General features: G+C 30.8%; 1 protein-coding gene across 3 annotated transcripts in view; it reads left to right on the plus strand.

Moving 5' to 3' along the window:
* ADGRB3 (adhesion G protein-coupled receptor B3) overlaps positions 1 to 15,156 on the plus strand; it is a 909,716-nt gene that overhangs the window by 374,642 nt on the left and 519,918 nt on the right. For all 3 annotated transcript variants that reach the window (XM_074237293.1, XM_074237296.1, XM_074237295.1), the window contains exons 4-5: positions 2,385 to 2,495; positions 9,173 to 9,334. In XM_074237293.1, coding sequence (XP_074093394.1) covers positions 2,385 to 2,495; positions 9,173 to 9,334 — 273 coding nt within the window. The remainder of the gene's footprint in view (positions 1 to 2,384; positions 2,496 to 9,172; positions 9,335 to 15,156) is intronic.

A 15,156-nucleotide genomic window follows, 5' to 3' on the forward strand; every position in this document is an offset into this window, starting at 1 on the left:
TAAAACTTTGACTTCAAAATATATAAGAAGCTTTTTTTACAAAAAAAAAAAGTGTGGTAACCACAAGACATGATGCAAAAATGAGCAAAGGATTTGTATGAACAATTATAAAAAAAAGAAAACATGAAACACAATTTTTAAAATAATTGCTTGATAAAAATAGTTCATCATTAAGGAGATGAAAGTTTACTTTTTTAATGTATATGCTTCAGAAATGATCTTGTCATGAAACTCAACACCAATGAAGAGGTAGACAGATATTTTCAGTAATTGCTAATGGAACTGTGAATTGTAGATCTTTAGGGAAGTTTATCTATGCAGTTTATCATTATAAACTATGCATAGCTTATCTATGCAGAAAAATCAGATAAGTAATCACTCTTTGGCCCAGCAATTTCCTTGTTGCAACTATACTTTAATAGCTATTGGTTCAAAGATTTTCATAGCAGTGTTATATGAAACTGAAAAACAAAACAAATAGTTGAAAAAAATGTCCAACAATAGGGAAATTATTAAATAAGTTGTCATTGCAAGATGTAAATTCAAAGGTCTGTATTGAGATAGCAGGACATCTTGCTGAACTTCAATTCCTCTCCACTTGTTAATCTGATCAAGTTAGTGCTTTGTAAGAAATTTATTTTCATATAAAAAGATTAAACAAAACATCATATTGCCTAATAAAATCCTCAGGATTTTAAAATTTCCTAACCCAGTTTTGTTATAGGTGTAAATAATTTATTGGCAATACCATAAAGTGGCATCTTTTTCTTATTCTTGAAGTAAAATATTGGGTTAGGTACAGAAATGGTTTCAATAACAATTGGAAAGTTGTATTGAGTTTCACATTTGAAACCTTCCATTGAAATTGAATGAATGCACCAAGCCTCTGCTTTGACTCTATCAAAACCATGACAAAATGGTGCCTATGCCATTCCTGCCCCAAGTCTGAGGTGGGGGAAGGCAGAAAGAGGATTTCATTATCTCATTAGATTTTCCTCTAAATTGGGCTAAAATTTTCTCATTAATGTGGATATGTTAGATTTGGCTAGATATGGCTGAGGACTTCTCATGTAAAAACCTTATCACAATGGGTAGAATTTTGTAGTGGTAAAAAGCTATAATTTAGAATGAAGGGTAAGTATTAAGATATCCTCAGAAAAATTGTTCAAGAAGGGAATTGCTTGTATTTTCTTCTAAAGTTCATTCAGAATTGATGGTAAGAGTAAATCTGAGGTTTATTAAATCATTTTCTTCTGAATTACTGACATTCTCAGTGCTGAAGTTTTAAGTTGAGTTCTTTTGCATTGTGTTATAATATGCTAAATCCAATTTCCTTTACCATAAATAAAAGTCTGTTCTTCATACATCTTTATACAAATAAAATAACCCCTACTTCTTTTCCTCTGGCCTATCCCTTATTATATTTTGTCATAATCTTATTGAAATTGCCCTAAAGTGTTAGAAATACTAAAATTGGTTTCTAACAACCATATGGGCACAAAGAATAGCTTCCTTTGAAAGTTCCATATATATGAGATTATTCTCCAAAAGGAGGTTGAACAGAAGGGCCAATCTGATGAGTAGTCAATCTGTTACCTACCATATAGGAAAAAATATGTCACATTGAAATAGACACAGATTTGCCCCATTATCTAGCCTAGAACCAGTGCAACCACATAATTTGGTGACAGCAGGCTTCTGTAATTCTACACCCCAGATGGTTTATAAACTGAGAAAAGGTGAATTTTGGCACAGAAAGGGATGGGAGTAGAGATAGAATGAGGATAGGATGAAGTTTGTATCACTTTGAAGGGACTGATAACCCTAACTTCCATTTCCCTTAAGCTTCTTAATGCACCAAGTGTCTCTATACCTATGGGGAAAGAGCCACTACAAACTATACAGTATTCTATCAATTCACTGTTCTCCTCAGTAAATAAAACTGTGTGACACTAGTCCCATACTAAAAGAAGGATGCTGACAAATTCATCAGGTTGATTAATGTTCAGAGAAGTGAGCACCCTGTAAGATAATCAAATTTCTATCACTGAATAGCAATATTTAATGGTGTGGTTGTATTTATATGATGTATTTGCTTTAAAACAATATTCCCAGTAGTTCAGTGTCTCCATTGATTTAGTTGGTTTACACTCTAATGTGTATCATTACAATGGATGTTTCTATTGTTGAAATCTGTTCATGTTTGAAATTCTGCTGACATAGAGATTAGATCTGTTTGAAGGAGATCAGTCTAGCAAGTGAAGTAAATGTAAACCTAATCAGGAGTCTCTAGATATTTGTAGGTACATATTGCATGAGTCAGTAATGTAACTTTTGAGAAATGTCTACACACAAGCTTTCATATACCTTTATTCTGTCTTTAGAATTTGGAATGATGGGAGATCATACAATTAAAAGTCAGCGACCTCGATCTGTTCATGAGAAAAGGGTCCCTCAGGAACAAGCTGATGCTGCTAAATTTATGGCACAAACTGGTAATACGTTAGTTACATTTTCCTATTTACTGTTGTTAATTTAATTTTTAAAAAACCACTGCATGTTTTCATAATCTTTTGATGCACATTTGTCAGTTTTGAAGCTGATACTTTTTTTGAACCTTTTTTTGTCACCAGTTAAAGTCCATAAATAAAGTAGCTGGAAATTGAATAGAACAAGTAAATATATGCACTATGAACAACTTAACTATAAGAATAGATTTTAATGTTAATAAAATATAGCATGTGAATGGAATATTAGGACTGGAACATTATAATTTAGATATGTTAGTTATCTGCTTGAAATGCATCATAAACATTTTAAAAGAAATTCTTGCCAATGAAATTCCATATTTTTAATGATGAACTAACTTTAGAAAACTTTAATATTGAAACATTTAAACCAAGTTGCATTCAGAACTGAACAAATTCTTTGTAAGTTCTGGTTTCAGTTGCCTAACAATGCAGAAATAAATATTAACTTACTATTTAAATTTTATAGAAATTATTCATTAGAATTATGTGATTTTAATATTAATTACAATATCCTTGGTTAAAATCATGTTTTCTCAAGGAAACCCAATAAGTAAAAGAAGACAGTCTGTTTGTAGTATGATACCTTAAATATTAAGAAAAATAAATATCAATAAAATGACTGTCTTTCTCATAAGTATTTTCATATATTAAAATGCCATGTATTTTATAAACAATAGGAAAATAATGGCTTCACATATATTTAGTGTCTGTGTTTGTATATACAGAGATGTTGTTGAACCTTACGTTCACCTTAGGGCTCATTGTAATAAATGAGCTAGTATTCTGACTCTGCAACTGACACATCTTAGATAAAAGTTTTTATTTTTAAATGTGTCATGAATATATTCAATTGTCATCTTTATTTTGAAAACTAGAACATCTTTGTCTCCATGGAGGTTTTATCCATTGAAATCTAGAAGGGTTTATTGCTCAATTGATGCAGATGGTCTGAAGCAAATTGGTGATCTTTCTGAAGTGATGACTTGGTTGCTTATGATTATGATTATTCTGAAAGAATAAATATATTCCCATTGTTTCCATATCTTAGATATGTTTAACCAGATCCTAGAATTAAATAGATTTTTAAAATATTTTTGAAGTATGCTTTTGATAACTGGTAACTGCATTTATTTTAGAGAACTTAATTTAAAGAAAAACATATCATCAAGTTCAAATTCAGAAATAAAAAAGAGAAAGATTGATATTCAGAACAATATACAATAGTAACTTAAGTTTAGTTTCTTGCAAATACAGAGACTACTACAAACTACTTTGTTCATAACAAAACTTATGGGCACTGGTAACAAAACAATATATTTGCCTTTTGCTAAGTGAGTTAAAGAAATGTCTATCTATACATTTGTAAATGTCTAGACATCTTAAAATTTGCCATTCTTCACAAAAGACTTTGAGAACTTTTACCACTGGCCATCTATTGGAAACGCTTTGGATCTAAAGAAATGGCTAAGACAAAGAGTGCTCACCATCATCCCAGGAACAATTTCATGGAAGAATATTCAAGAGAAGGGGAAATCCTATATCGTGATATGATCTAATTGTTGGGATGTGAGGTGGGAAAAGACTGACTTGCCTCATGTGTCTATTTACAGGGAATGTTTTCTTGTATCAGGCAAATTACAGGACAAAATATAACTTAAAAGAGATCAACTTATTGAATTTATGAAACCTGAGAATGCAGTTCTCATATGCTTGGGTATATGACAGCTGGCCAATTATTTTTAGACCAATTTGGGGCAAATCAGAAATTACATAAGCATAATTTAGATATTATTTTAATATATCCATGTATATATCTACATATATGTGTGTTTATATGTACATAAGCATATATATCATCTACACATTTAAATAGACACATATATAATTTATTTGCTACTAGCACATAAGCAATGCATACATAACCACAAATCCAACTTTTAAGGAAAACTTATGAATTCAGACAACTAAAATCAAATATCCATGGTATTTAAAGTAAAAATTTACTAATATCTCTAGTTTACTTAATTGTTACTTTCTAGTTACTATACTATAGCTAATATATTATACCTCTTTGATTGTAAAATTAATGAAACATTCTTAATAATTGAACCAAGAGGATATTTTTAAAATATTTCCTCACATTCTTATTCATATCACAAAAAATACAATGAGCTTTATGGTTAGACATCTGAAAAAAATTCATTGTGTGTTAGAGTTGATGGACTTTATATTGAAAAAGTCATTATTTGATGCAATATACTGATGCATAAAGATACAGGAGAACTATAAACAGGATACATATTCATGAATTAAAATTACTATTAGATAAAAGTAGAATTCAAAAATCACATTGCTTTGGAACTTATTGAAAGCTTTGTTAACCAATAAAATTCATTTCTCAGGAAAGGAGATAGTCAACACTGGCAAAGCTATAAAGTGAAAAAGCATACATCAGCTCTATTGGAAATATTTTAATAATCATTTTCATTTACATTTTCCTGAAATTATCATTCCTTTAGGCAATATGGGAGTTAGTGTGGATCTTACACAGGTAAGTGTCACACAATTAGACATTCTATATAGTGTTTTATTATCTCATATTCCCTTCGACTTATCTTTTAAGCAAAGAAAATGGTTGGAGACATGAACATTTTTCTTTTATTTACATTATTTTGAGAACATAATATAGCTATAAATATAAAATAATAATTGAAATGGTTATGATATGAATTTTTGTACTCTTTAAATAGATTTTGTAGTTTGCAGAAATATTTAAAATATACTTTTCTCTTTGACAATAGAGATCTATAGGAGTCAGTAGAGAATCTTGCATTACAGATTTGCATGCATGTTTTATGAAACTTCTCTAGAAAGTGTTCAGTTTAAAAATAATATTTATAAAACTCGTGTCTTAATGATGAAATAAAGTTATCTATCACCTCACAAATAAGAAGACTTGATTCTGACATGGTTATTCCATTCATTGAGATAATTTTTAGAAATAGTATATATTACCATACAAATCATTTAACCATGATTAAATAACCGGTCAAGTTGGGTCAAGTACTGAAGTTTCTGTTCTATGGATTAATTTGTTTGACTTATTGACATATATGGACAGGGGTCTAATCTTGGAGTGAAGAAAGTCTGGGTTAGAGTTACAATATTGACTGTGTGACAAAAGTGCCTCAATTCCTCATTTCCTTGGGGAACTTTTTAAAACTACAAGTTATAGAGTTGTAGTTGATCCGAATTAGTAGAGAGTTTTCACATTGTCAGAAGTTCACTATGCTGTTGAAATCAGAAGTCTAGAATCCCTATTGAATTTCTCCCATCTGCTCCCCAAAAAATCAAACCAGATACTATTTTAAATATTAAACAATAGTTCATGACATTGATATATTTCATCTTCACAATTTGACTAGAAAAGGTACTTTTAATTTTTGACACTAGATTATGAATTTTCTTTTAGCTATTCTGGTAATTTTTTACAACATTGAGACAAAATAAATCATCTAAAACATTAATGAACCATGTTATTTAAAATTTGGGAAAAACTCCAGGATTTAAAATCAAAGTTCTAAGTTTATGATTTAAAGAAAGGAGTACTGGCATTGATGGCTATGTCCTATTATTTTGATCTGTCAACTTCAAAAACCAGAGATTTCAAACAGAGATATTCAATTTTATCAAATAAGCATAGTTAAAAGTATGATTATTCTATATTACTTTCTAATGTACACATTAAAGCATAAGAAAGTTATCTATATGTTCTCCATGTAATCTAATTACTCATGGACAGTTTGTGTGCTGATAGATAACAATTGTTAAGACTGGCAAAGGGATTAGATTGCAACCATCAAGTCTTTTCACTTGCTCAGCTATAACTAGTCTTCCATCTGGACCAATTGTAACTTTTATTCTTAGAATCTTCCTGCATATACATACTGACTAATATTATAGTATATACCAGTATATTATAAAATACATGTGTATACACGCAAATATATATATATATATATACTTATGTAAACATATGCACAGACACAATAGAATGAACAAATTGAAATGTTCAACTTGCTTCTAAAGGTCTCTATCATCAAAGAAACAAATTTTTCATGTAATTATTTCTTAACTTCTCGAAGTTTCCATTTCTTTATAAATAAATAGTAATAGATGCTTTTACTACCTACCTCACAGGGATGTTGTGAGGACCAAAATAAATATTTGTTAATATTTATGAAGTGCCATAAAGATCCTCACAAGGATTATTTTTTTCTTCTTACTTTCAAAAATGTAATTTACATAAAAAAGTGAAAACCACAGCCCTTTTTTATTTAAAACATTCTTTTTCAAAATGTGTTTAATCTTTCATGGCAATCATCTAATGAATTTCACTTCTATTAATCTTCCTAAGAGCTATGATTTTTTTCCATAAGCTCATAAAGTCACAACACTGGCACAGAAGCAAATAAAATTTTTTGACCTGAATTTTTAACAGCAAAGCAGTCATTTCTTTTTGGCAAGCTGCCATTTTATAGGTATCATCTCATTGGTATAAACAAAAAAGTCTTGTTTGAAAGTGAATACATGAAACAATAGAAAATGAATATAAGTCCTCAGAAAAGATTTCAATTGAGGAAAATTTGTCAATGAATTACTAAAAATTCGAAAGGAGGAAAAAGAAAAAGGTAATGCTAATTTCCATGGACAAATAGGTGTTCATTCTGACCTCATTTAGAACCTTTAAGAAAATTTTGCATGATCATTCATAACTGATCCCCAATTATTGAAACTTTATTTTTGTCAAAAGTGAACTTAGAGTTAACATGTAATTGTTTAATATTCACAAAATATCAGTCTTTTCTTTCAATGTTTAATTTACAAGTATGCAGCTGCCTTGGGGGTTCTAACCTGCTACATTGGAAAGTACAATTAAACCAAATATATCTGACCTCATAGTACCAGGGTAGAAAAAGATCATTGCTTAATTTAATTTGGGACAAAAGGTATCCCAGTTTTTTTTTATAAAATCTAATTATACACATTTCCCCAGTGTTTAATTGATAACTTCCTAAAACCCTTAATGTCAGCATACATATAAGTTCAAAATGTTCTAAAGGTTGAATTTGTACCTAAAAAATATTTTCCCCTCGGTTCCACAACAGAGAAACATTACTGTTTATAATTTACATTCTGCATGAGGTTGTTTTTTATGGTAAGGAATATCTAAGCAGAAAAGTTTTGAGTTTTAGTGTCATTTGAACTAGTCAGTCAGTTGATAAATATTTAAGTGACTACTTTGTGCCATCCACTTTGCTAAATGCTAGGTATACAAAGAATGGCAAAATATAGTTTCTGTTCTCAAGAAAATCATAGTTAAATATAATCAATTAGTCTATTGTATAAAATCAGAGTCAAATGTTACAATTGTATTAAAATAAATAAACTGAGGGAGACTGTTGCTCTACATCATATATTTTGATATGATTTGTTACAGGAAGGACAAGAGGATGACTCATAAAAACTAGTTCAATTTAATTCTATATGCATTCACCTGACTGTCCCTTCTTATATTTTTATTTAAAATGATACATACCAATGTAAAATTCATTATCATCAGTACCTCTGTGGAAATACTTAAAATAAAATCATGCTTAAATCATTCCTCAATTATTATAATAGAATAATATTTATGGTAATGTCAAAGCTTGATAATTTGCTAATAGTAAGAAAATAGTAATTATGTCTGATCAAGAAAATTTTACATTTTGAGATCAAATTCATAATATACATTATGAATATTTGGCTAAGAAATCATGAGCTCAAGTAATGATCTTCAGTATTTTAGATTTTGTTTCCTTAGAACTCAAATTCATTAATTATTTAGAGACCTCTAGATGCTCTAAAAGTGATTTTTTTTTATTTAGGAAAAGGATCCAGATTTTCCTTATTTTATCAAAAGCCCATTGTTAAGTCATTTTTTTAGCATTAGGATGCAAATACAGGAAAAATTTTCATCCAGTCTGAGTCAGAGTCACTAAACTAGTTTAGATCATGGGGAAAGCACCATGTTGTAAAAATAGCTTTTATTAATAATCATAATAGCAAGCATAACTTCATTTCCAAATGTCAAAGTGGACTCTTGGCCTTTTTTTGGAAACAATGAATAATTGTTCAGGTGCACTGTAACACAAATTAATAGGACAAAATTATCCATGGCTTGAATATTCCAAGAGTTAGGAATGGGAATCGACCATGTTTAAATAGCATTTAGTTCCCCCATATTATTTCATATCTATTTAAAGATTTTTAGATAGAATAAAAACCAATTTATCTTCTATTATATAAAATGTTAACTGATTCTTTTTCTTTTAATGTCCATAGTGCAGTGGTGTTTTATGAAAAAAAGCATTACTAGCAAGGTTGGACTCAAAGTCAGTTTTTGCATCAGTTCTTTGTGCATCCCAATTTTTACTTCATTATTTCACTAAACACTTTTTCCCCATGGGCCCTTTCAAGCATTTATTGTCATACTGTTGCCTTTAAATTATGCTTACATGCCATAAGGTTGGTTACTTAGAATGTTTTATATTCTTACTCAAGGCAGTATTCATTTTTATTTGTTGTCTTGTGTACAGGTGAATCTGGTGTGGAAGAGTGGTCCCAGTGGAGTTCATGTTCAGTTACTTGTGGTCAAGGGTCGCAGGTGCGAACCAGAGCTTGTGTATCACCTTACGGGACACACTGCAGCGGCCCATTAAGAGAATCAAGGGTTTGCAATAACACTGCCCTCTGTCCAGGTAGTGTTAGCAGAAAATACAATTGTGGATGTTATTGAATTGTGTCTTGCTAAGCATTTGAAACATTCGGTTATTTTCACATGAATGGACTATAGACATTTTAATTAGCATGTATAAGTGTAATTCTTATTCATCTGGGAAATTTCATTATGTATGTGATTATTTCTATTTTCATAGCAGGCAAAATAACTATATAAGCAATTTTTCAAATGCTACTTCTAGATATAAATATGTGTTTTTATTAGATGTTTATTTATAAAGTTTTATTTTTCAGGAATAAAAGATGAGGAAAAATATCCCATTGAATGATTTTGGAAGAGAAAAACATAATTTACTAAAGAAGCAGGAACATGAAACAAATTGTTATTATTTAAAGCAAGCCTTTGGAGCCATGCATTCTCCACAATTGCCACAAAAGTTATCATAACCTTATAAGTAAAAACAATTATAATTTTCAGGGACTTTTTCAATTTATCTCAAACTCTTACTTGCTTGCATGTACAATGTTTACATTTGATTCTCTATACTCAATTACTCTCTGTGAACTAGAGATTCTATTTCATATTTCAGTTTAATATAAAATTTGAAATGACTACCCTCTTTTGAATTCTCCATTGCTTTGGACATTAGATATAATCTTTGAAGAAATAGGAAATGTTTTGATCCAATTGAAACAGAATATTATTCTTTTCTCACTAAAGGCAAGTGTCGAACAGTTCACTGCAAATCAGCATTTTCTGGTGCACTAGCAAAACTGCACAAATCTTCATCTTAATCTCCTTTCTCTTTCTTTTCTACTCTCTTTCTTCTTTTGCTCTCTCTCTCTCCTTCCCTCCCTCCCTCTCCCTTCCTTTCTCTCCATCTCTGCCCCTTCCTCACCTTTTCCCTCTACTTCTCTTTCCTTTTCCTTCCTTCTCTTCTCTTCCCTTCTCTCTGATATTTATTGGCAACCACCAGTTTGCATTTCATTCTCTGTGGAGAATTTCATTCTCACCTGGAAAGATCCTAACTATAAATCTAGGATCTAGTACCACTGATGCCATAAAAAGCCCCTTTATTGCAAACTGCAGTTGTTTGGGTGCACAAAGGAACATGGAGTTTTACCTACTCCCCCTCTAAACATATGACTTGTTACAGTTTGCAATTTTGTAGGTTTCCTGGGGACACCAGTATGGTTTTATATCTTGGGGTCCCTGAGGGTTTCTTCCTTTGAGTAGGGAGAGGTAGGAATGAACACTACAGAAATATGGAGCACTTAAATGAATGGATGTTCCCAAAGGAGCTTCCGATCCTAGAAAACAACTTTGCAAGTAAGAAGAATCGCTATGAGATAAACAACCACAGCTGAATAGAATGAGATACCTTTACCAGTAAGAAGAAGTGATTGTATAAGACATTAGAGAACAGGATGAGGAGAAGGTGGAAAGAACTGGTAAAAAATAGTTGGGAAAGAATAAATTAAAAAAATCAGTCAGACAATCAATGAGAATGTATTAAGTGTTATTGGCACTTGCTATGTCAAGCTCTGAATTGCAGACTGAAGAAAGATATAAAACAAAAACAAACAAAAAACCCAACCCACAATTCCTGCCCTCAAGAAAATTATGTTCCAATTAGAGGGACAACAAATAAGTGTCTATGCACAGACAAGATAAATGTAAAAATGAAAAGTTCTAAGGATATAAGAAAGCATTGACAGAGTGAGTATGTAGAACGTGGAAAGAAAAAGAATACAAAGAATAGAAGGGGGAGGCTAGGTGGCACAGTGGATAGAGCACTGGCCCTGGAGTCAGTTCAAATCCAGCCTCAGACACTTAATAATTCCCTAGCTGGGTGGCATTGGGCAAGCCACTTAACCCCACTGCCTTGCAAAAAAAAAGAATAGAAGAGGAAGAAGATAAAAGAATGTAAAGAAAAATGGTGAAAGGTAATTGATACAATTTTAAAAGAACAGACAGAACAGGTGAAGGACAAAAAAAAGTAGTACCATTACAAAAAGGAAACAAAAGACCAAAAAAAAAAAAAGGAAGCAGGAATCACCACAGAAACTAAATGAATAGTAGATGGCACTAAATAGGATGGGATAGGAGAAGTATGCAGAAATAATAATAGAAATGGAGTTTCAAAATGAGGAAATTTGAGAAGCTGAGAAATTGAAATGAACAGTTAATAGTGTATGCTTTGTGACAACACAGCAAATTTGTGGTTAATATTTAGGAATTCTTACTTTTATGAATTAAGTTTGTGTGTGTGTGTGAGAGAGAGAGAGAGAGAGAGAGAGAGAGAGAGAGAGAGAGAGAGAGAGTGAGAATATATATACACATATCAAATAATCTGCCAGACTAATGTATAACTGCATTTAGGATTCATGAAAAGCAGCAGAATGTATTAGACAGAGAATTGGCCTCATAGTCAAGAAAATCTATGTTCAAATCCTAACTCTGACACACGTTTTCTGTGTGACTAAGAACAAATCATTTAATCTTTCAGTGCCCCAGTCAACTCACTAAAAATATAAGTTGAAATCCAACAGCTGATCAGCATCAGTAGAAAGAATTTCTCACTGACAGCTCCCTATACTAATGAAATCCCATGTCCAATTTAAAAAAAAAAAGAGTGCATTGAATTTCTTGCCAACTAAACATTAACTATAAGTCAAAGACAGACCCAAGGCAAAATTGTGGAAGCTGTAATGACTTTTTTGGTACAATCCCTCATTTTGACATCCATTAGTTTAAGGATCCACCACCATCATATTGGTGTCTAACTGCTTAGTTATACACTACAGGTAATATCAGAAATTCTAGACCTCCACAATCTCCCATACCACTCTCATCATCAGAATTTACATGTTCAACATACCATTTTCTTAGGACTACAGTAGGTTTGCTGAATAGTTACAATAAACACATTTGATAAAAGGCACAAAATAAGGATGATAATGGTGATTTCCTTAGTATCAGCTCCATTTAACATTGTCCTTCAATATTAAAGGCATTGGCAACATTGAAACAAGAAAGACTTGGGTTTTTTTAGGTTTTACTTCTTACCCTGGCTATGTGACTCTAAGCAAAGCATTTAACATCTCATTGATCTGGGAAATAACTAAGATTCTGCACTGCAAAGAATGAAATTGAAGATTCAGTTCCTATCATTGACAATCAAAAGGGTTATGGATACAGTGGGGGAGATATTTGTAGATAAAGAGCCCTTTTTTGCTCCTTGAATACACCATAAATAATGAACTATTTTGCCTATGTTTAAAATTGGTTTTTACTATAACTCTAACCCAATAGCTGAATCAAATTAATTTCTTATGAAGAAAAGAAAAATTTGAGCACTAATAATCTGAAAGATAATATTAAATTAACAGACACAAGAGGATTTACAATCAAAGAGTTATTCAGAATATGATTTTCTTTCAAAAGAATATGAGGTTCCTTCTTTAAACTTATGCTGAGACCCAGGTTATTATCCTCAAAAGGAAACTTGTGGGGCAACTACGTAGTGCAATGGATAGAGCACTGGCCCTTGAGTCAGAAGGATCTGAGTTCAAATCCAGTTTCAGACACTTAATAATCATCTATCTATGTGACCTTGAGCAAGTCACTTAACCCCCTTGCCTTGTTAAAAAAAAATGAAAGATTCTATCTTGGCATACTTATAGTAAAAGTTTCTATAGGGGAAGAAAAGGAAACCTGGCTATAAGTAAAATAGAGGTTGGATTGGAAAGCATAATTAGGTTATGTTGTCCAGCCCATGTGATAACACTCAGGTATGTTAATTTAGTTCAACCAAAAGACATGAGATACTGTCTTTCACCTAGACAAAAGAGAAAATCTGTCAGAAAACTTGAAAATATAATTCTCCATTCTCTATTCATTTTTTAAATCTTTCATTATATTTCTGGAATAAAAAAGAAAATGGAGAATAAAAGAGAAAATTTCCCCCAGATACAATCATTTTATTTATTATGTTTTATTATATGATGTTAATACTGGCAAAAGCATTTTTACTTTATAAACATACAGAAAAATAGAGTAGAAAATAATGAAAAAGCAGGCCTGTATTTTTCCTTCTTTTGCTTTTTCAATCCTGAATGACATTTTATATCATGGTAATTTGATTTATTTATATATTAAGAATAAATATTTTAATACTCTCCTAGGTAAGAGTGATGCTTTCAAATGATATTTTAGCATATTTACATAAATGTTTTATGGTTATTATGGAATATTTCACATGTAATTATTTTGTTTTGATATTTTCCAAACTCATTATGTATACTTTCCTTTCAAGCTAATTTTTAATGAAAGCAATGATTCCAAATGAATTCTTCCATTTAAATCTTGCTTGAAATGGTATAATTTTTCTATACTCAAATATCACATTTGCAAAGAGACAAAAGAGCTAAAAACCATTACCTGATTAGTTAAATTATGCCTATCCAAAATATGTTTGGTGTTTAAAGAAATTACATAATATTGTACAAAGTAGACAAGTTAGTTAACTATTCCTTGCTTCACTTTATGAAATGGTGATGTTAGAGGTTATTTGCATTGCCAAGGGGAATGATGAAAAATGATTCATTTTCACTGTTTTGTTTTGCTTTACATACTGCCTTGCTTTACCTACTGCCTTGGTTAAACCATATAATATTTATTTCCAGGGCCATCTAATGGAGCAGAAAAAGCATTGAACTCACAAGAACAGGCTTTGCAGGGATTGTACCATTCTCTAGTTGTAGTTTTTTGTCCCTTACCTTAAAATGATCTCAGACTTCCCTATCATTTTAAAATTCTAGAAAATCTAACTTCATTTTTATTCAAAGTTGACCCTTCTGAATAGGAAATTGTAGACTTCAAGTGATCCATAGAAAAAAATATTTAAAGCAAAGAAGATGAATAGTTATGTAATTAGTTTAAAAAGTTATTGTTTTCTGAATTTGTAACTTTATAGTACTCATTTACACTTTTTGTTACACTTTAGGAAAGTTTTACATAGACTAAAATATGGTTAATTTTTCCCATCAGCATTATATCTGTTTTATTTTTCTTAAGTAATCAATTAACATTTATTTATTAAGCACTTATATGATCCATGATATGTTAGGCATGAGAAATTTAGATACAATGATTGAAACAATATCTTCAAAAGGAGCTTATAATATATCCTCCATTTTTCTACTTTAAGAGCACACTCATTTTTTTCTCTTCTTTTTTTATTATATAAATATTTTATTTATTTTCCAATTACATATAATAGCAGCTTCTACTTATCATTTTTGGGTAAGGCTTTGAATTTTACCCTTTTTCCTCCACCCATCCTTCTCTCCCCCTTCTCCCCCCACAGAAGGCAATCTGATCATCTTTACATTATTGTCTTGCTATGAATTGATCAAAATTGAATGTATTGAGAGGAAAAACATATCCTTGAGGTTTTTTAAAAAATTGAAGGTAATAGTCTTTGGTCTTTGTTTAAACTCCACAGTTCTTTCTATGTATACAGATGGTATTCTCCATCACAGATTGCCTAAAATTGTCCCTGATTATTGCATGAGGATATTCATTTTTTAAAGGAAAATATCATTGAAAGAAATTTTATAAAATTTGAAATCACAAAATTCAAAAACTGATGGCTTCGTTTTATACTGACTTCCAAATTTTCAAATAGTATAGCTTTCTGTTTCACTGTATTATATCTTAGTTAACTAAAGCTATCTATAAACAGCAAACATTCAAGTTGGGAGTTTACAATTATATGGTCAGTCTGATCAGCTTCCACAAATATAACAGATAGATTGAAGACTAATTAAGACCTCT

The sequence above is a fragment of the Macrotis lagotis genome, chromosome 5 (assembly GCF_037893015.1).
Source record: "Macrotis lagotis isolate mMagLag1 chromosome 5, bilby.v1.9.chrom.fasta, whole genome shotgun sequence".
In the NCBI taxonomy this organism is placed as follows: domain Eukaryota; kingdom Metazoa; phylum Chordata; class Mammalia; order Peramelemorphia; family Peramelidae; genus Macrotis; species Macrotis lagotis.